Source organism: Seriola dumerili, unplaced genomic scaffold, assembly GCF_002260705.1.
Source record: "Seriola dumerili isolate Sdu_G_001 unplaced genomic scaffold, Sdu_1.0 BDQW01000025.1, whole genome shotgun sequence".
NCBI lineage: Eukaryota > Metazoa > Chordata > Actinopteri > Carangiformes > Carangidae > Seriola > Seriola dumerili.
In genome coordinates, this window is record NW_019174280.1 from 20582811 (window position 1) to 20600906 (window position 18096).

At 40.4% G+C, this 18096-nt stretch overlaps 1 protein-coding gene across 3 annotated transcripts in view; it reads right to left on the reverse strand.

Annotated features, from left to right (window-relative positions):
* cd2ap (CD2 associated protein) overlaps window positions 1-18096 on the reverse strand; it is a 49495-nt gene that overhangs the window by 19605 nt on the left and 11794 nt on the right. For all 3 annotated transcript variants that reach the window (XM_022737784.1, XM_022737783.1, XM_022737785.1), the window contains exons 3-10: window positions 12092-12269; window positions 10395-10495; window positions 9603-9732; window positions 8473-8651; window positions 6114-6201; window positions 5566-5660; window positions 3837-3935; window positions 2720-2773 (exon numbers count right to left, since the gene is read on the reverse strand). In XM_022737784.1, coding sequence (XP_022593505.1) covers window positions 2720-2773; window positions 3837-3935; window positions 5566-5660; window positions 6114-6201; window positions 8473-8651; window positions 9603-9732; window positions 10395-10495; window positions 12092-12269 — 924 coding nt within the window. The remainder of the gene's footprint in view (window positions 1-2719; window positions 2774-3836; window positions 3936-5565; window positions 5661-6113; window positions 6202-8472; window positions 8652-9602; window positions 9733-10394; window positions 10496-12091; window positions 12270-18096) is intronic.

The window sequence follows — 18096 nt, forward strand, 5'->3', positions numbered from 1 at the left end:
ATCCACAGGCAGTAGTTATTCATTCATTCATTTTCTACCGCTTATCCTCTAGTAGGGTCGCGGGGGGGCTGGAGCCTATCCCAGCATCCTTTCGGGCGAGAGGCGGGGTACACCCTGGACAGGTCGCCAGTCCATCGCAGGGCAAACACACAGAGACAGACAACCATTCACACTCACAGCCACGGTCAATTTAGAGTATCCAATTAGCCGAGTCCCCATTTGCATGTCTTTGGACTGTGGGAGGAAGCCGGAGTACCCGGAGAAAAAATCGTATCCAAGTTGAAACATCTTTTTCTCATGACTGATCTCTCACAGGACTGTCAGTTCCCAGTCCTCGGCTCATCTCCTTATCAAAACTTGGTTTCCAGGGTAACAGCTACAGGCACGACATGCTCGGTGCATTCATAATGTGTTCGGGCTCCATCACTTTTTCACATTTTGGTATGTTGCAATCCTTCAAATTCATGTTTCTCTCATCAATCTACACTCAGTAACCCACAATGACGGAGCAAAAACAGACGTTTGCAGTATCTTCACACTCAGAGTCTCAGCTTCTCTTTGTAGCTGTAACAGCAGGAGAGCTGCGAACATCCTCCCCACACAGTTTCAACCAAAACTGAACATGTAATGCTTCACAAAGCTAATATCTATTGTAAGGGTGTTGCATTAAACACTACAGTTTAAACACTTTTTCTTCCTATAACATTCGAGTAGATTGTGCGACTGCCTGCTTTTTTTTTTTCTATTTAATGAATGTACATTATCATCTTCATCAATATCCATCCATTAAATTAAGTCAGCTGAATAATCAGTGATGGTGCACTGACTGCTGACAGCCATTAAGTTAGCAAGTCATTTACAATCCAATCCTGTTGTATAACCCCTGTGGGTGTTGCCTGTCACACAGTCACATTCACAGGAATACACTTTTTTTTCCCCAATTAAATATCATCCTGCCAGAGGGTTATATTTCACACCTTTATAAACAAACAATTTTGATTATTTCTTTTTTATCAGGAGGATGTCTTGTGTACAGAGCGTTCTCACTGAATGAGATCAGTGTGAAGTGTGACAGCTTGAATAAATGAATTCTGATAAGCATTAAATAAGATTAAATTGAAGGTCTCACAACTAATGAATGAAGTTAACCTCACGGTATCCTTGAGGTTTCATGTCACCGTATTCAACTGTGTGTGCAGCCTACAGAGTCTGAACAACCAAACATGGAAAATCATCTCATGCAAGAATATGGAAACTGATCTCATCTCTGCATTGGATGTTATGAAGTAAGAAAGGACAGACGGAGGGAAGGCCAAGGTTTGTTTGAGTCTCTTTTCTGTTTCCGAACATTTGACCAGTGTTTATCAATCTGCCTCTCAAATGGGTTTCATCGGCTTCAGATTTTTGCACACTTTATTGTGTTGCAGATTCAACTGTATATGGATAAACATTCTGTCCATCAAACTACATAACCCGTAAAGACAAAGTGAAAACTTATTTTTTGAATTTCTTGCAAATGTATTGAACATCAACGACGTAAAACTCAGACCAGAACAATTTCTAAAGCTCCGAGTGTTCGCTGTAGTTTTGAAATCGAAGAAGTTTGGAACCAGGACTCTTCCTTCTTCAGACCTGAGTAACCAGGCAAGGTCTCCACTCTGCCTGGCTGGGTTTAATCCGTGCATTCAGAGTTATTTCTCCTGCACAACACAGTTCAGACTCTCCAGCTCACCGTAAAAAAAGAAAACACATTTCTATCTTCCAGAAGGAGCCGTGTGAGATCTGATAAACTGCTTCAGGTGTTGTCACCTGAGTCGGCGTTGGTTGTTCCTGAAGACTAAAAGTTTGAAACTGTAAAGTGAAAAGTTTGGGGAAAAAATCCAGGGTGGATTTTCATCAGTGTTAACTTTGTCAAGAAAAACTATGATGAAAAATATTCATTGATGATCTTTGTTCACGACCAAAATGAGACCACAGCTTTTGATAACGAAACCTGAGACACAATGTCTCACATATTTCATCAATAATTAAAAAGTGGAAAAATGAACTAATTGTGGTTTTAATTCAAAGTCTTACTCAACAACCTGCATTCATCTGCAGAGTCACACACCGCAGCTCCGGATTTACAAAACCGTTGTTGTTCATGTAGTTGCTTGACCTTTAATATGAAGCATTTTAACTTCTGTGACGTTCTGTTTCAGTCAGTAACTCGATGTGATGTCACCGCGTTTTTGAAGAAACAGATTTATGGACTAGATTTCTTGTGCAATCCACTGAGAGTTAAACAGCAACAAAAGAGCTGGAAAAACTATAAAAACGTGCAGAAAGCATGTGAACGTCCATGAAAAGGTAAGTTACCGGAGCTTTACTGTAACTTAAAGTGCTGTGGACGTGGATGTAACGTTTCAGTTACTTTCAGTCGGCTATCTTTTCGTGTTGCCATCGGAGGAAATGATGACTACTGCAGGATTAATGTCGACAGTCGACAATATAAATCATCCTCTATGTCTTTAGATTTCCTCGGACAAAAATCCAATGACTAAAATTTTTGTCTAAACTAGTTCTCAAACTAAAGCCAGTGAGTCTGATCTGTTGCTATGGCAGTGGACGGGACTCCCTCAGGTATTTATCCACTGTCTGTCAAAGTGTGTGATCAAAATGTGTTACACGACAGCAGGAGAATTAACATCTTCTTTCATCAAGGGCACTGCTCGCTTACCTCCTCCGACTCCTGCTTAGGTGATGATTTCACTGACCCTCTCGACGTTGGAGTCTGAAAGATGAACACAGGGAATATAATCAAGCACGTAATCTGTAAAATACCTCCAAATCACTTCCTTTAAGGACACCTCGGAGGGCTTTAATGTCCCTCACAGGAGCATGAAAGAGAGTGGGGATGAGAAATCAGTTAGACTCGGCCTTCAAACAGAATTGACACAGTCAGCTCGAACACTTTTAAATGCGACCTGGAGGCCGTCTTCAATGATCGTTCTAGATGCCTGGGAGACACTTCTTAGCGATAAGCTCCTTTAACCTGAAAGGCATCTGGCTGATTATCAAGAGGCCGTAGTACCAATGTGGAAAAAGCCTTCATGAGAAATCAAGCAGGATTTCTCGCATCGTAGATATCAGAGCTGAGATAAAACGAGCATTTCTTTTGGATCGATCTCTCATCTCCTACTGTAAAATATATTATTTGTTTTAGTTCCTCTTTTTAGTTAAGTAATATTTATCTCCGTTAAGATGTTCCAGTTCACCTCCACTTTAAATTTGCCAGACATTTAATCACAATACAGAGTGTTGGAGCTTTTTAACTGATAAAAGTGAAAAAAAAACAAGATCTTCATCACTAAAAGAATAACAAAAATGTATGAAAATATTAATCTTTTATACGTGTGTATGTATGTGTGTGACTGGTTTTTATCTCTTACTGCAAATCAAATACACCAAACAACATCTTTAAGACTTCTACATTAAACTGCAATTGATTCATATTTAAAAACAAGTAATTATGTGGGAATAAACATATTTATACATTTTCCACCTTGTTTGCGGGACTTTCAGTTTAGAGCCCATGCATCGAAGACACAAAGACGTTTACTGTTCATTTAAGGACAGCAAGACGCGATGGTGATCATTAAATTGTTTTGAATTGTTGACCAACAGTTCAAAACCCAAAGACAGTCATAAAACAAAGAAAACCAACAAGTCCTGGAGGTTGGACCCGCAGTTCTACTGCTGTAATGTTTGGTATCTTTTGCTTGAGAAAAAAAAGCAATGAATCAGTTTTCAAAATAAATGCCAATATGTTCATTTTATTCCTTCTGTGATCTCACCTCTTTCTCTGCCTCAGGAACCATGACCACAAAGTTGTCAGGAAAGACGCCTTCTGCGCCACCGACCTCCCCTCGCCACCAGCCAGGCTCTCCTGTGTCCTGTGAGAGAACCGATAGAAGAAAAAGAAAAGAGTGAATGGTGACAGCACCAATTTGTGACCTTTACTTTATCTCTGTCTGTCTGATAATCTTATTATCTCTCTTTTATCTGCTTGTTGTCGCTTTATTTTGCAGTAAGAAGCTGATTCAGAAAAAAAAAAACCTCCATGAAGGACCTTTTAATGTCAAAGCCAAAAAGAGCTCCACTGTAAAAACAAAAACTTTAGCGCTACTGGTCATTTTACATGCACTTCTGTACAGTCACCACTAGATGGTGGTAGGTTTCCAGAAAACCTCTGGGCAGTGAAACTGAATGAATCAAGGTTATGTGTCACAATTCTCCTGCCATCAAATATCAGAGTAAGGATACTTAAGAGTCATTCTTAAAGAGCTGAGCCAGTCTCTGGATGTTTGAGTTAGCTGGTTGCCTTGTAATGGATTGCTGTAAGACTCTACAACAGGGACTCACGGCCAGTTCTCCGGATTAAATCAGTCAACTGAGACAGCTAAAGGGGCCCTTCAAAAACCTGGAGGTGTGACAGAAAGATCAAAGCTACTGACTTAGCACATTCAAGTCAGATAACAAAACTAAAATGACCAAGAGTAAAACGAAGCCCTCTCCTGCTACTCAGCAATCACACTCTTGTTTGTAAATGCCTCAACAAGTGTGAAAGAAGGAAATGAAGACATGCGAGGTGATTAGTGAGTGACAGGTTACTGCCGTCTTCTTGGAACACGTCTGACTCTGTAGGGAAAAGGTTCCTCTCTCTCAGTCTGCACAAACAGCCATCACCTCGTCACACACACACACACACAGCGAGGGCCACACGGTAACTAGAAGACGAACGCCGGAAACGCTGTCAAAAACTGTTGCCACACCGTGTGCATTTACTTTGAGCCAGCTTTGAAACTTCAACATATGTTTTGTTTTAGTGTAGTCACTCGTATGATCAGAGCAGGTATTTTCTGTTAATTAAAAAAAGTCTGTTCTGTTGATTTTCAAATGACACAAAATATAACCTGCGACCTTTATCTAAGCTTTATCTGGCTGTCCACATCCAAGCTGACAGAGCTCGAGAGGATCCGTAGAGAAGGAGAAAATCCCCAAATCCAGATGTGCAAATCTTGTTTTGCATCATACCAAAGAAGACTGGAGGCTGCAATCTCTGCCAAACCTCTCAGAACTTACTTGAACAAACTTCAAGTAAGTACTGAGTAAAGGCTCTGAGCACTTCTGTCAATGTGATATTTCCTCTTTTTATTTATTTACAAAAATTTCTAAAATTCTGTTTTTGCTTTGTCGTTATGGGGTATTGAGTGTAGACTCGTGAGGGTAAAAAAATGTACATAAATGCTATCACAACTCTTGTTTTTCTTCTATATCCATCACTTCTTTTCTTCTTCTTAAGTTAGCATGCTAACCAGCTAACTCCAGCCCGTCCTGTCTCGTCGTTACACTGAGGAAGTTGCTAATAAGACTTCTTGTCTTGTAAACACAACAATGGCAGAGGCTCTTGTCAAACGACCATCAACACCACTACCACCCACAACAACCAATCTATCAGGTTAGTTCAGCTAGTAAAACTTCTCTGGTTTCACCATTTAAATGCACAAAGGACTGGAAGCTTACCTTGCTCAGGATGTGGATGATATCACCCTCCTTCAGGCTCAGCTCATCCTCGTTCGTGGCCTCGAAAGCAAATGTGACCTTGCAGTACTCTTTAGCTGGGGAAAGCAGAATATTGGCATCTATTACTGTGGATACACAGATCACAGGGGGTTTACGTGCAAATGCACAAAGGGAAAACATCCGCATGCTACATGTAAGTATACAAAGCTATTATTCGACTATGCTAGCACAAGCACAAATGCGCATACACAAGCCAGATCTTGGTTTAGCTTAAAACTGGTGTATCTGAAAGTCAGTACATCCTGTCTGCCGAACACATAAACAACCCTGTGACAACTGTGACACAGGGTTTTCAGTCCTCTACTCGGCAGTGGAGCTGTAACTAATGACAGATGTAAATAAGGCTAACAAAGCTAGCACAACAACTTCAAGCACGTAAACAGGACAAGCAGGGAAAACAGTTTTTCTCTCACAGTCATGACCTGATGACGTTAAATACACTTTCCACATGTCAAACCATCCTTTTCAGCACTTTTATAGTCTTTTACCTTTGGATTTGCTGTCTGCGTCTGCTCTCTGCAAGTCTGTCGTGTTGGGATGGGCGGGCTTTGCAGCAGATGGTAATGATGGGACTGGCTAAAATGAAGCAAACCATACATATGGAAATGATTCATTGGATATGGGTGGATATATGGCCTCATGTAGAGGAGTCCTGTCAATGAGACGGCTTGCGTCAGAGCTGAATGAGTTGAATCATCTGATCGGGGCTCTGTGATTAAGTATAAATGAGTATAAATAATGCTGTTAATTGAAAGAAATATAACTGAAAGAGCAAGTAAAGAGTGAAACATAGAGAGGGCTTGGATCTTTTCTGCAGCAAATGATGATGAGCAAGTCACAAAAAAAAAAGGAAAAAAAAGAGTTATATGGCAATTAAGAAGCTAAAAATGAAAAGGGGTATGTTAGTTTTGAACTTAACTTGTTTAAAAGTACAAAACAGAACTTTTCTGTGTAATAGAAAATGATCAAAAACGTAGTAAAAAAAAAATAATAATAAAATGAAAATGTCAAAAGAAGGATGCTGCATGTCTTTGATATTTCTACTGCTGGGGTAAGTGGATTATGTGAGCTGGTCGAGGCCAAATGAAGACATCTGAGGCTGTGAAAGGGAGAGTGTGAGAGCATGCGACGTGGTGGCATGTGAGGAGTGGAGGAGAGTGAAGGAAGCCGTGTAAGTGGTGAACCAGAGTGTGAGGGCTGTTGGGAAGAGGAGAGAGAGAAAGAGGGGAAGAAACGGGATTGTTTCAGATCAGAGCTAAACTGAGCCTGTGTTGTTATTTGTTGTTTGTCAGTGTGTTAAATCAGTGAACCAGCGGGTCCCATCCTCTCGTGTGTCTCGTATGTTAACGGCAAAATGCAAGATTGAGCAGCTGATGACCCCACACAGCATGATCGTCACTTCATTGTTTGCAAACTGAACGAAACGATCCACGACAGAAACAAGCTTCAATCTAAAAAACTGTGTGAGGTGAGGGCAATATTTCCTCACTGAGTTTTTTTTTTTTTTTTTTTTTTTGTCAGGTACATTTGCTGATGGTGGGGAAAAACAAGTGTATTCACAACAAACAGAAACTTCAAAAGAATCTGGGCCTGTTCCTTCAGTGTAAGCAGTAAACAACAGAGCTCTGATGCTAAATCTGTGTGAGGCTGAATCAGGAGATTTCCTCCAAAACAATAAAGAATGGAGAGAAATGACACATGCCATGTATATGTAGTAACGTGATGTTATTGAGGCTGCGGGGGATGTTTACTTAAGACTTCTGCAAATACGTGTCAGGGGGGATATTTTTGGTAAAACTTATTAACGTCTTTGATTAGATTATATCTGTACAGAAATTAAAAACAACGTAAGAGGCTGTTTTAATAAACGTATGATTGGCTGCTTCGTCACGCTGCACTGGACAGAAGCTGCTCTGAGTCACTACGTTAGAAACAAACATACACACTCGTGCCAGACACCAAAGAGAGAAAGAGAAAGGAAAAGTCGTGTGAAAATTAACAGGCTGTTGCATCACTGCTTGTGTTGTGCTGAACAAAGATCTCCTGTAAAGTAACAATCATAATGCATCTTTTTAATTTGCTGTAAGTTTGTTTTTTTAGTTGCATCACTTTGGTGTTTTTCATTGTTTGAACTAGTGCGACATCTCACCCTCTCACTCTCTCTCACTCTCTGCTAAAACCTCCCTCCGTCTGTGCAGCTGATTTTACACCTACTGATCTCGGAGGTTAGATTTTAGACAGAAAAATAGCCTTAGCACCTGGCTGCGGACTAACCACTAAGTTTCCTTTCCCGCCTAAAAATACACATTGCATGGGCCACTTTCTTAAATTTTATACGAGGAAAACCTTGGTGTAGTCCGTAAGTAAATAAGCACATTTGCTATCAAATTGTTTAATAAATAAATAATAATAATTAATAAATATCCTCTAAAAAAATAGTAAATACAGTAGATGTGCAATTTAAAACTACATGTTTCAAAAACTGTTTTAAGAGCAGTTTTAATATCCATGTTGAAACCCACTTTGGTGATCTGTTTTAAAAAAAGAAAAGTTTAAAAACCTTTAAGTGCTTCGGTTATTTTACTTTTCAATATAATTCAGCTGTTCTAAAAGATTTATTTCTGAACAATATCTTCTAAATGTTTGATGCTCAGTATCTCCAAACTGATCATTTTAAGAGCCATACTGGGGAATATGCAACGTTTTGCAGTGTTATGTATTTGCAGTGATAATCATATATGTAAATATACAGAAAGGACATATCATGACGCTTTTTTCCATGTTCAACTTTCATATCATTTCTTGTCATCATGTACACTGTATATTCTGAGTTTGCTTCATACTTACTCTGTCCTTCTTCTCCTCCATGTCGGGGCTGGGCAGTCGGACCTTTAGCTTGACCGAACCTTCCCTGAAAATATCTCCGAAGCCGACGCCTCGGATCTTCTTGGGCTGAGCGATAACCCCGTTCCCTGAGGCAGGCTGAGGCGATGTGGGGGTGGTCACACTTTCCACTGCACTTGCATCTGGGGAGAAGATACAACAGTGAGTGAATGAATCCACGAGTATCACATTTTACTGCTTTCCCTCCCGCTGTAATACCGTGTAGCACAAGACAAATGACTTGTCTTGTAAAATACAAATTTTATTCCCCTTTCAGCCACCGGAGGGTGCAACACTTGTGTTTGTGTATATCCTAAGCTTTACAGTATTACACAATTACATATATGAATGAAAAGATTAATTCATAAAAGCTCAGTAACTCAAGTCACCACATGTATGTAGAACAGATGCAGGATGAGGGACTTGTATCATATTCCATTTAGCACTAATATTTATCAAATTAGCACACACACACAGAGACACACACACACACACACTCGCACACACACACACACACAGCTGTTAAATGAGCTGCCGTACCTCCCAGTCATGTAACTAGCAGACTGACGATTTAGAAGATTAAAGCCTCAGCCAACCTCCTCGTTCAGGCTTGTTTCAACTGGGCTGCATTCACACCTTAGCAGCTCCACCACTAAATTTAATTATACTGACGTGCACATTAATGTGTCATAATGCAGCAGCAGCAAAAACAACAACAGAGTGGTGAAAAACGCTCTGCATTAACAGTTCTTATATTTCAATATTTCAGCCAGAGAATAAATGTCTGAAAATATATATAAATATCTGTGGATGTAAACAGCTGTTGTCATTGACTAAAAAACTATGTGAACGTACTGCTATTGTTCTTGTACAGCGTTCCTGAACATCATGTTCATTTTAAATGTCACTGTACACGGACTTGACAGCCACATTAGAGTTTACTGAGCTGCAGCAAATGCACCTGCCTTGAGCTTTGTTTTGGCATCAAGTCTAAGCAAACATTAAATTCCAGCCTCCCTAAGCTGCACCCTTCACACTTCATAAAGTCCTGCTTGGTTTTTTATTTTTTATTTTTTTTATGTCTCCGTCTTTACCGGTCTCATCTGCTGCTGCGGCGTCGTTGGACTCTCCGTCCTCTCCCATGGCGTCCAGCTCTTTGACGAAGTTGGAGGGGAACAGTCCCGACTTGCCGTTCACGGTGCCGCTCCACCAGCCCTCTTCAACCTGCACACAGACAAAAAAAAAATGGAGTAATGCAATAAATCTGATGGTGCTGAGGTCCTTTGCTTTTCTGGTAAACAGACAGACAAATTCAAATTCCACAAGGCTCAACTTTAACAGGAAGGTGCTCTGGATAATGCACCTCACCCACTTTTTCTTATCTATCCACAATGCATAAAAAAAAAAAAACCAAACACGTTGAACAAGATCTGAAGCGCTGTCTCCAATATTCAATCCTGCAGTTAAGGAAGAAAAAAAAACAAACTGTGAGGAGATTCACCAGGATGTTTAAGATCAATCGATACAGAATAATCACAATGATCTGTTTTCCTTCTCAAGTCAAGTTCACCACAAAATTTTTTTTTTAAAGAAACATATTAGAGCTTCTTGTTTTACTCAAAGTGCTCTCTGCCGCTCGGATCTCTCACTTGTTCCGACTTGCCACAACCACTAATAACCAGTCATCAGTCAGTGTATCTTCAGTGGTTAAAAACATAACATAAATGTAGTATTTTACTGAAGTCTGGTGTGTTGTTTAGCTGAAACACTGATGTAAAAAGACTAAAGCCAGTGTAGATGTCACAGGAAGAGAAGGGGCACTCAACGTGACCTGGTCAGATTTCTTGTGACATGTATGAATCAGTAAGTGATGATGTTAAAAGTACCTCTTCAGTGATTTCTATGATCTCTCCGATTTTCAGCTCCAGCTCATCTTCATTCTGTGGTTGATACTCAAACAGCACCTTGCACTGTCTCTTCTTGGGCTCTGTGAAAACAAAGGGAGTCCAAGAAACAGCAGTTAGTCAAAGCAACCTGCTGTGTGGTCTCACATGCGCCCGCGTGCCCGTCTGCGTTTTTTGTTTTTGTCAAATAAACCGTATGAGCACGTCTCTCTGGCCTCCTCCTCCTCCTCAATGTCAAAGGGGGCGGTGTGAGAACTAAGACAGGTGACATGTAAGCAAGGTTAAAATCCAGGAAGCGGGAGGGCAATAAAGAACCCCACCCCTCAAGGAACAGCCGGACTGTTCTGCAAGGTGATCCCGTGGCAGGCAGCAGACACACCCTGCTGAACAACTTTAAAACCAAAGAAGAAATGGTGTAAAGTCCAGTGACTGTGTAAAAAACTTAAAGTGAGTTTAGGTAATAAGAATACAAGACATTATGTTTAATGTGCATGGGGCCCAGGCTTATGACGCACACTTCTGTACCAAGCAATAACAGACATGTTGTATTATCTTCAGGTTTAAACACTGGGCCTCGGTATGTTTCTTTGTTATATGATTTCTTCCTGAGCCTCTTCCAAATGCTACTGTCCCTAAATCCAAATACAGACAGGTGACAGCTGCTGCTTTAGGTTGATATTCTATCCTGCTTCTAAATGTAAAACACATCTTTCAGGAAGGTACACGACAGACTGACTAACTCCATTTTGAGCCACCATCCAATCAATGAATAAATCATCTGAAAATCAGAAAAGGCATCAGCAATCGTCTTTTCAATCATTCAATAGTTGGGAGATCATTCAATAACTGGCACAAACCTGGTCAGTTTTATTTTATTGCAGTATCACACTGTCGACAGGTTTGAGCGTTTGCATTAATGTGTGCGTTTGTCCTGTTTCACCTGTGTATCAGTTAAAAGTGGTCGCACAAAATTCATCACCATGAGCAGATTTCAAACAGCGTTGTTTTGTTTACAGGTGAGTTTTTCCCTGAAGTCGATCTCTGATCTTTTTTCTGTCGGAACAGAAACACAGTAACAGCAGCTCAGAGGGAGACAACAGAGACAAAACTGCATTCACGATAGGATCTCTGAACAAGACTGGACACGGTGGAGGTATGCAACACACATACATGTGTATGTATACATACGAGAGTGACTCAGTGCAGGGCAATACCGCCGCCAACCTTCGCCGTGGCCAAACATAACGTAATCCAGATTATTATCTGCATCTTGTACAAAGTCATACACCTCCATAAATGTTCATAAAAATCTGAACATCATTTCTTAAGAAACTGAAGAAAATGTTCCCGTCAATATCCGTTCAGCGAGTCTAGCATGGCCAGCTGCAGTAAGAAGTAGGGATGTCACAAGACTTCAGTACAAGTCAATGCCAAAATGCTGAAAACATGACGGTACTTGTTTTTCTACAGTACCATAGGCACTGAATGTAGCGAAGATGTCAAAGTAGACTAAATGTGAAGGCAGAGCACAGTAGCAGGTCCGCTGTGAAAAAGACAGCTCAGGCATTGATAGTGCCAGAATTTCAACAGTGTTGGTACAGACCAAATTTCTGGTATTGTGACATCCCATGTACGAGGTATGACTTTATCCGAACACACACAAAACTGAAGCATCTTACTCTTTGCGGCTGCGGGCGGCTGAGGCTGGAAGCCGCCGGTCGGGATGCCGATGGTGCTCATCCTCTGAACCAGGTTGGCCACGTTCCCTGCGCTCTTCTCTCTCCTCGGAGGCTGAGAGGCCTCTTCTTTTGGCTCGTTCTTTGTTTCCTTGACCTCTTTGGATTCCTTCTTCACTTCCTAAAAAGACAAAAACACACATCACACACATTAAGTACTACTCATGTCCTGACCACTGACCATAAACAATATTTTCTAACCTCAACCTATAATCCTGAATTAAGTAGATGAGGATATGCATACTGTGTCAGAAGATCAGCAAAATAAAACCCCAAAAACCCCTTTGTTCCCCTTCGGACTGCAGCCAAACACAGTGTGGTCATCAATCCTCTGGATGTGGTCAGAGAAACATTTTTCCCACAATGACAATAAAGAAAACTCATCTCCAAACTACATACAACAGCTACGCTTACACAAATGCACATCGGAAAGGAGGCAGGCACCTGAGACACTGACAGTGTCATCAGAGAGGGATTATCAAGATGTTGTTGAGATGGAAAGGGGAAATGTGAACCAACATGCATCGTTTTCACATCGCATAAGGGGAAGTGAACAGTGTGTGACGTGACGATCAGCGTTCTGGTGAGCTACAGAATCACAGAATAAATTGGAACTATGGCAACCAGCACCAGCGCTCAATGCAGCATTGTGCTAGTCACAGCCCACTCATGCTAAATCTAGCTATTGCTAATGATCCCAATTACATCACAGTGAGGCTGTAAAACAGCTGCCACATTCTCCCAGCCTGGGAAACTCCCTGACAACAGCGCAAAGTCCAAAACACACCTTCACTAAATACTAATCAGGATAATAAATGGCAAGTGTATAGATGTATGTGGATACGCCAACATAAACGTGCGCATACAGACTGCCACATTCACACTTCATTTACACCTATGGGTCATTTAAGAGACTCAAATCAACCTAAACTGCATGTTTTCTTTGGAAGGACACTGATGCCTTCACCACTCAGCCCTCTCTGACTATGTGCATGTGACATTACTGACACATTAGTCAATGACCAGGTGGCTATGAAAACTAATATGTAGGGGTCCAAGTGTCTTACTTAACATCACAATCAGTTTTATCAGGTAAATCCTAAAAGTCCAAACTAACTCCTTCTCCTGTTAAAGACCTTTTCACCTCAGTGCAGCTACTGACACGTGCATCATATATGGAGATAATTCCCAAATATGCCTTCCACTAAAACCAGGAGACCCAAACTGTATTTAGGCTCATAATGGGCTTATAGTAAATCTCTCAACAATGAAGGCACAGAAAAAAAAACCTTTCTTTTTACTCCTGACTATGTGTGATGGTCTTTATTAACTTGGAAATCAAGGATGTCAAATAGGTGAAATGCATAATCATCTTGATAAAGTCCATCTCAAATATTGCAATACATGATATTATCACGAGTTACATTCAGTTGTTCTTTTTTAATAAAACAAACTTATATTATTGTATTTTATGAGTCAATAAACATGAAGCAATAGAAACATTTAGCAATGTTCGGTTGTGATCAGGAGGACCAGGTTTAAGAGGGTGGTGCAGTCCTGCTTTCTGCAGCTGAAAAGTATTTCAATGGTTACCTCAAAACTCAGACGCTTAACCACACTTACCATACTGCATCTAAATTGTTCAGAATAGATAAGATGTAAGTAACACCAGTTTTGGTATCTCTTCATTGACATTCAGCATATCCTGCAACCCCCAGGTCACTCCTGTTTGTCACTCAGTGTAAACTGAAGATCAAAAGGAGATCCCAGACCCAGGAACAGGGCAGCAGAGTCAGTATATCATCTTTAAATCTCAAAACGAACCTGCTATATAAAGAAATGCTCATGATTGTTGATTGAAGTAGACCAAAAGAGATTGGACTGGTGCTAAGTCGTTTCCAGATGTAGCAGTTAAATTAAATGTGAGAGAGAGAGAGAGAGAGAGAGAGAGAGAGAGAGAAAGAGAGAGAGAGAGAGAGGAGAGAGCCTGACGAGAGTAGGAAGAGAGAGAGAGAGAGAGAGAGAGAGAGAGAGAGAGAGAGAGAAGCTGAACAATGATCCACTATCCACTTCCTGATTCACACACGCTGACTTTGCAATTTCACTAGAGAGGAAGTCCAGCTGTGTGTGTGTTGGGGTGTGTGGGTGTGTGTGTGTGTGTGTGTTTGTATGTGTGTGTGTGTGTGGGTAAGAATGAATCAGTTACAGAGACAGATTCATTAAAGTTCACAGCTCTGCCGCAGAAAACTGACAACTACGAAGAGAAAAGTATGAGAGGCCGATTAATAAACACAAACGTGTTACTTTGCCATTCTCAGTTATCAGTGAGTTGTTCACCCACAATGCTGAAGAGTGTGAAGGGGTCTCTTCTGCTGAGCGCTTAACAAGTGTGACCACACATCGCCACACACACACACACACACACACACACACACACAGACAAACTGTTTTCCATTTACTGATGCCACACATCCAGGGTGTTAATTAGATCGCACATACACTGAGGACATCAAACACAGGCGCCATCTCTTCTCCCAGCGTGGTAAGCTAACTGAGAAGCTTTCTCAGTTTCTTTTTGTGTTTGACAATCTTATGCTTGAAACTGTGAACTTTGCTAAGACAACAGCACAACTCACTTCTAAGAAGCACTCTGCTCTTTACTGTAGGAGGTGAAATTAATTACCGTTGCGTTAAAGCACATCCCAGCCAGTAGATGTGTTTTCTCTCAGCAGCACTGACTTCGGTGCTCGGACTGGAAGATCTCCACGGCAACATGAGCATCAAGTTGGCGGTTTTACAGTTTCATAATCATCATGAGTGGATCTCTCAGATAACAGTGACCCCCCTATTATGATTTCATCTAATGAAAATCCACTTCCATCACCAACAGGGGACATAAATAAAGGGGAGGGCATTATTTAAAAAGGTAGTCTTCATTAAGGCCGGAACTTCGCCAGACTCATAAACCAGCTGGTATTAGCTTATTGTAGATAGATAAATATTGATTTATAAGTCAGCAGAAAAAGAAGAAAGACTGGTAGAGAGATGGCAAAGATATGTTTGAGGTCATTTAGAAAGCGTTAACATGTTTGTGTGCAGTCTGTGTTTGTCTTAAATCTCAGCTGATTTCTTTCACAAATGCAGTATTGGTCAATTTATAATGTGTCCTTTAGGGAACATAAGAGGCGTGCTCCACTAACAAAAGGAGAGGGGGGCCTCTAAAATCATAAGGAGGGTAATTACTGTAGTTTGACCATTAACAGTCAGCAGCTGGAGCTGGAGCATCAACTGTTATTCACTTGTGGAGGTAATTAAGCTACGTTAAAACCCTCAGCGCTGGATCGCTGCAATTTGTTTTAAAAAGTGGATTCTCTGAGTCACAACTCAACACACAGACATGAAACACACATCTCTCCATTCAGTATGATTTGCGCTTCTGAGTGTATCAGTATCTGTGACATTCATCATCGTCTAAATCTGCTTAGGAAAAAATGACGCCGATCATAGAACCTGCCTGAGAATAATCATGTTTTCTCATCAAAGATCTTATCAGTGTGAAAATAATCCAGTGTCTGTACATCCACGGGTACACTGCAATCAGGAGGCGTTAAAGAGCTAATTCAGCATATTTTGCCAATTTGACAAAATGTAAACAAATATAGACCGAAAAGAAAACAAGTCTAAAGTTTTAGTCCACAGCGCAGCTCAATTAATATAATATACTTTTACCAAATTATTGAATGTGGCAAAATCTGTTGACTGATGTTTTACTAGAGAATGAATACTAAATTAAGTTACTTGTTTAGTGGTGGATGTTACTTTAATGTTTGCTTGTCTTAATGTATTGAATTCATAAAACAATTGATATCTTGTTTTTTTTTTTTTTCTTTCTTCAGTTTTTTTGTATTTTTTTTTTTTTTTTTTACATCATTGAGGCTCATAATGTCCCATCAACATGTTTCCTCTGTTCCTGAACACTGACACTCTCCTCGTGTCAGATTCATTCTCCTGTTTACTTAAAGTGGGTCGTGATAAAATTTAAAACAAAAATCACCAACTGTATTTCTCCGATGTGTCATATACACACACTCACATAAAATCATACACATCCAGGATAAGCAGTGAAAAGTGGGTGGCAACAAAAATTTGTTCAAAATTAGAACTGAATCCAAAATGCCAATTGAATTTCAATTCTGCTTATCGGTTCCTGAGCACAATAACCCTTTATTATTACAAAGGCTACACTTCTATCTGCCAGCACATGTCTATCTGACTATGTCCCCTATCAACGCAACAGCACGTCTATTTGTTTAGATAGGAGCTAGCATGCATAGCTGACGTCACAACAGTGTCGACAACAGTTAAAGATGGACCGCAAGAGAGAGAAGGAAGGGAGGGAGAGAGAAGGTAAAAGAAAGGAGAGGGAGAAGAAGGAGGAGATTGTGGGTGTATTCAGGCTCCAGTTTGGGCTGAAGACACTTTTGAAACATCTATCTCTGGAAATAAATCCATCACTCCAGCTGTTCACCCTTCCAGCTTTGTTCAAGTGCTTTACTTTAATACTTGTGTCACTACAAATTACAAAGAACGCAGACCCCAAATTCACTGTATGTATGTACAGTGAATTACTCAGCAGAATCAAACACACACGGATATTTTTATCTTTATGGCAATCTTCCACTGATTATGATCATTTAAAGTTACTTAATCAACAAGATAAACTCAGTTAATCCTAACTAACCACGGCAGAGCTCAGTTACATTCCTTACCATCGCAGCCATGTCTCATGTCCCCCGATCGCTCAGCTACAACGCCAGTTAAAGGGAGCAGGAAGAAGAAATGCAACATCTCAGCTGACTGTAACTTTGTTGGGAGTAAAGTTCAACAGCCAGCAGGCTCCTTAGAGGATTAACTATCCAAGCTCAGTGACTGGGCCAGGCTGTTTAGCAGATTACCTATCTCACTACACAGGATTATGGGATGGGGAAAACAGGAGAGATGAGAGAGAAGAGAGGCCAGAAGCAGTGTAGTAGACTCATTTCACACTGCATTAGCTGGTGCACAGAGAAAGGAGATTTCACAGCAGAGCACTGAGGTGCCTCAAGTGCTCGACCAGGACACAACAAGAGATGACTATGACTCAACTCACCTCTACACAGATCCTACTGGTCTGCTGTATAGTTAAGTGTCTGCAATCATCAACTGCAAACTGAGTTTCCAAATTTAACTGGGAGCATGGTCTAGTCTCATCATCATTTACAATATGCAAGTGACATTTCACATCAATTCATTTGAATTAAACTGATTTTTTTGGCAGTGGAGCTGTGTATATTGTTCAGTTATTCATTTGTCACAAAGAAAACCTATTTGGTAATGCAAATAGTGGCAGTGGAGATGGCTTTGTCCATGATGTCTTCTCACGCCAGGTATGAACTGATGTACTTAGAGCTGAAATCAAATATTTCTTAAGATGATAAAAGTGAGACTGGACCATCTAGCTAACATTAATTTCAAACTTAAGGCTGGAATCAAACAGGAAAACAGGAAACAAGGATTTAGACTAAAGATGGCCAATGTAGCCAGTTCTAATCTTAAAACAAAAGACTTAAAATAGCCTTTATGTGCACATTGTAATAATTTTCAAATGATGCAAAAACAGAAATTAGAATTAATCATATTAATTATGTGGCCCAGCCCTAGCCTGAGGAGTAAAATGGAGTAAACTGTGCGCTGTGTTCACTGCGTCAAATTAAAAGCCCTCTGTTGATGACAATATCTAGACAATTAGTAATTCTTTTTTTTTTTTTTTGCCACGATGAAAGGAAGTAAAATCATGTGGCGCTGAATGATTCTAAAATCTAATTTCCCTTAACAAACATCAAACTGCATCAACCCACGCTATCAATAGTTTGTAGGCTAACAGGGAAAACACAGAGCAGATTAAGAGC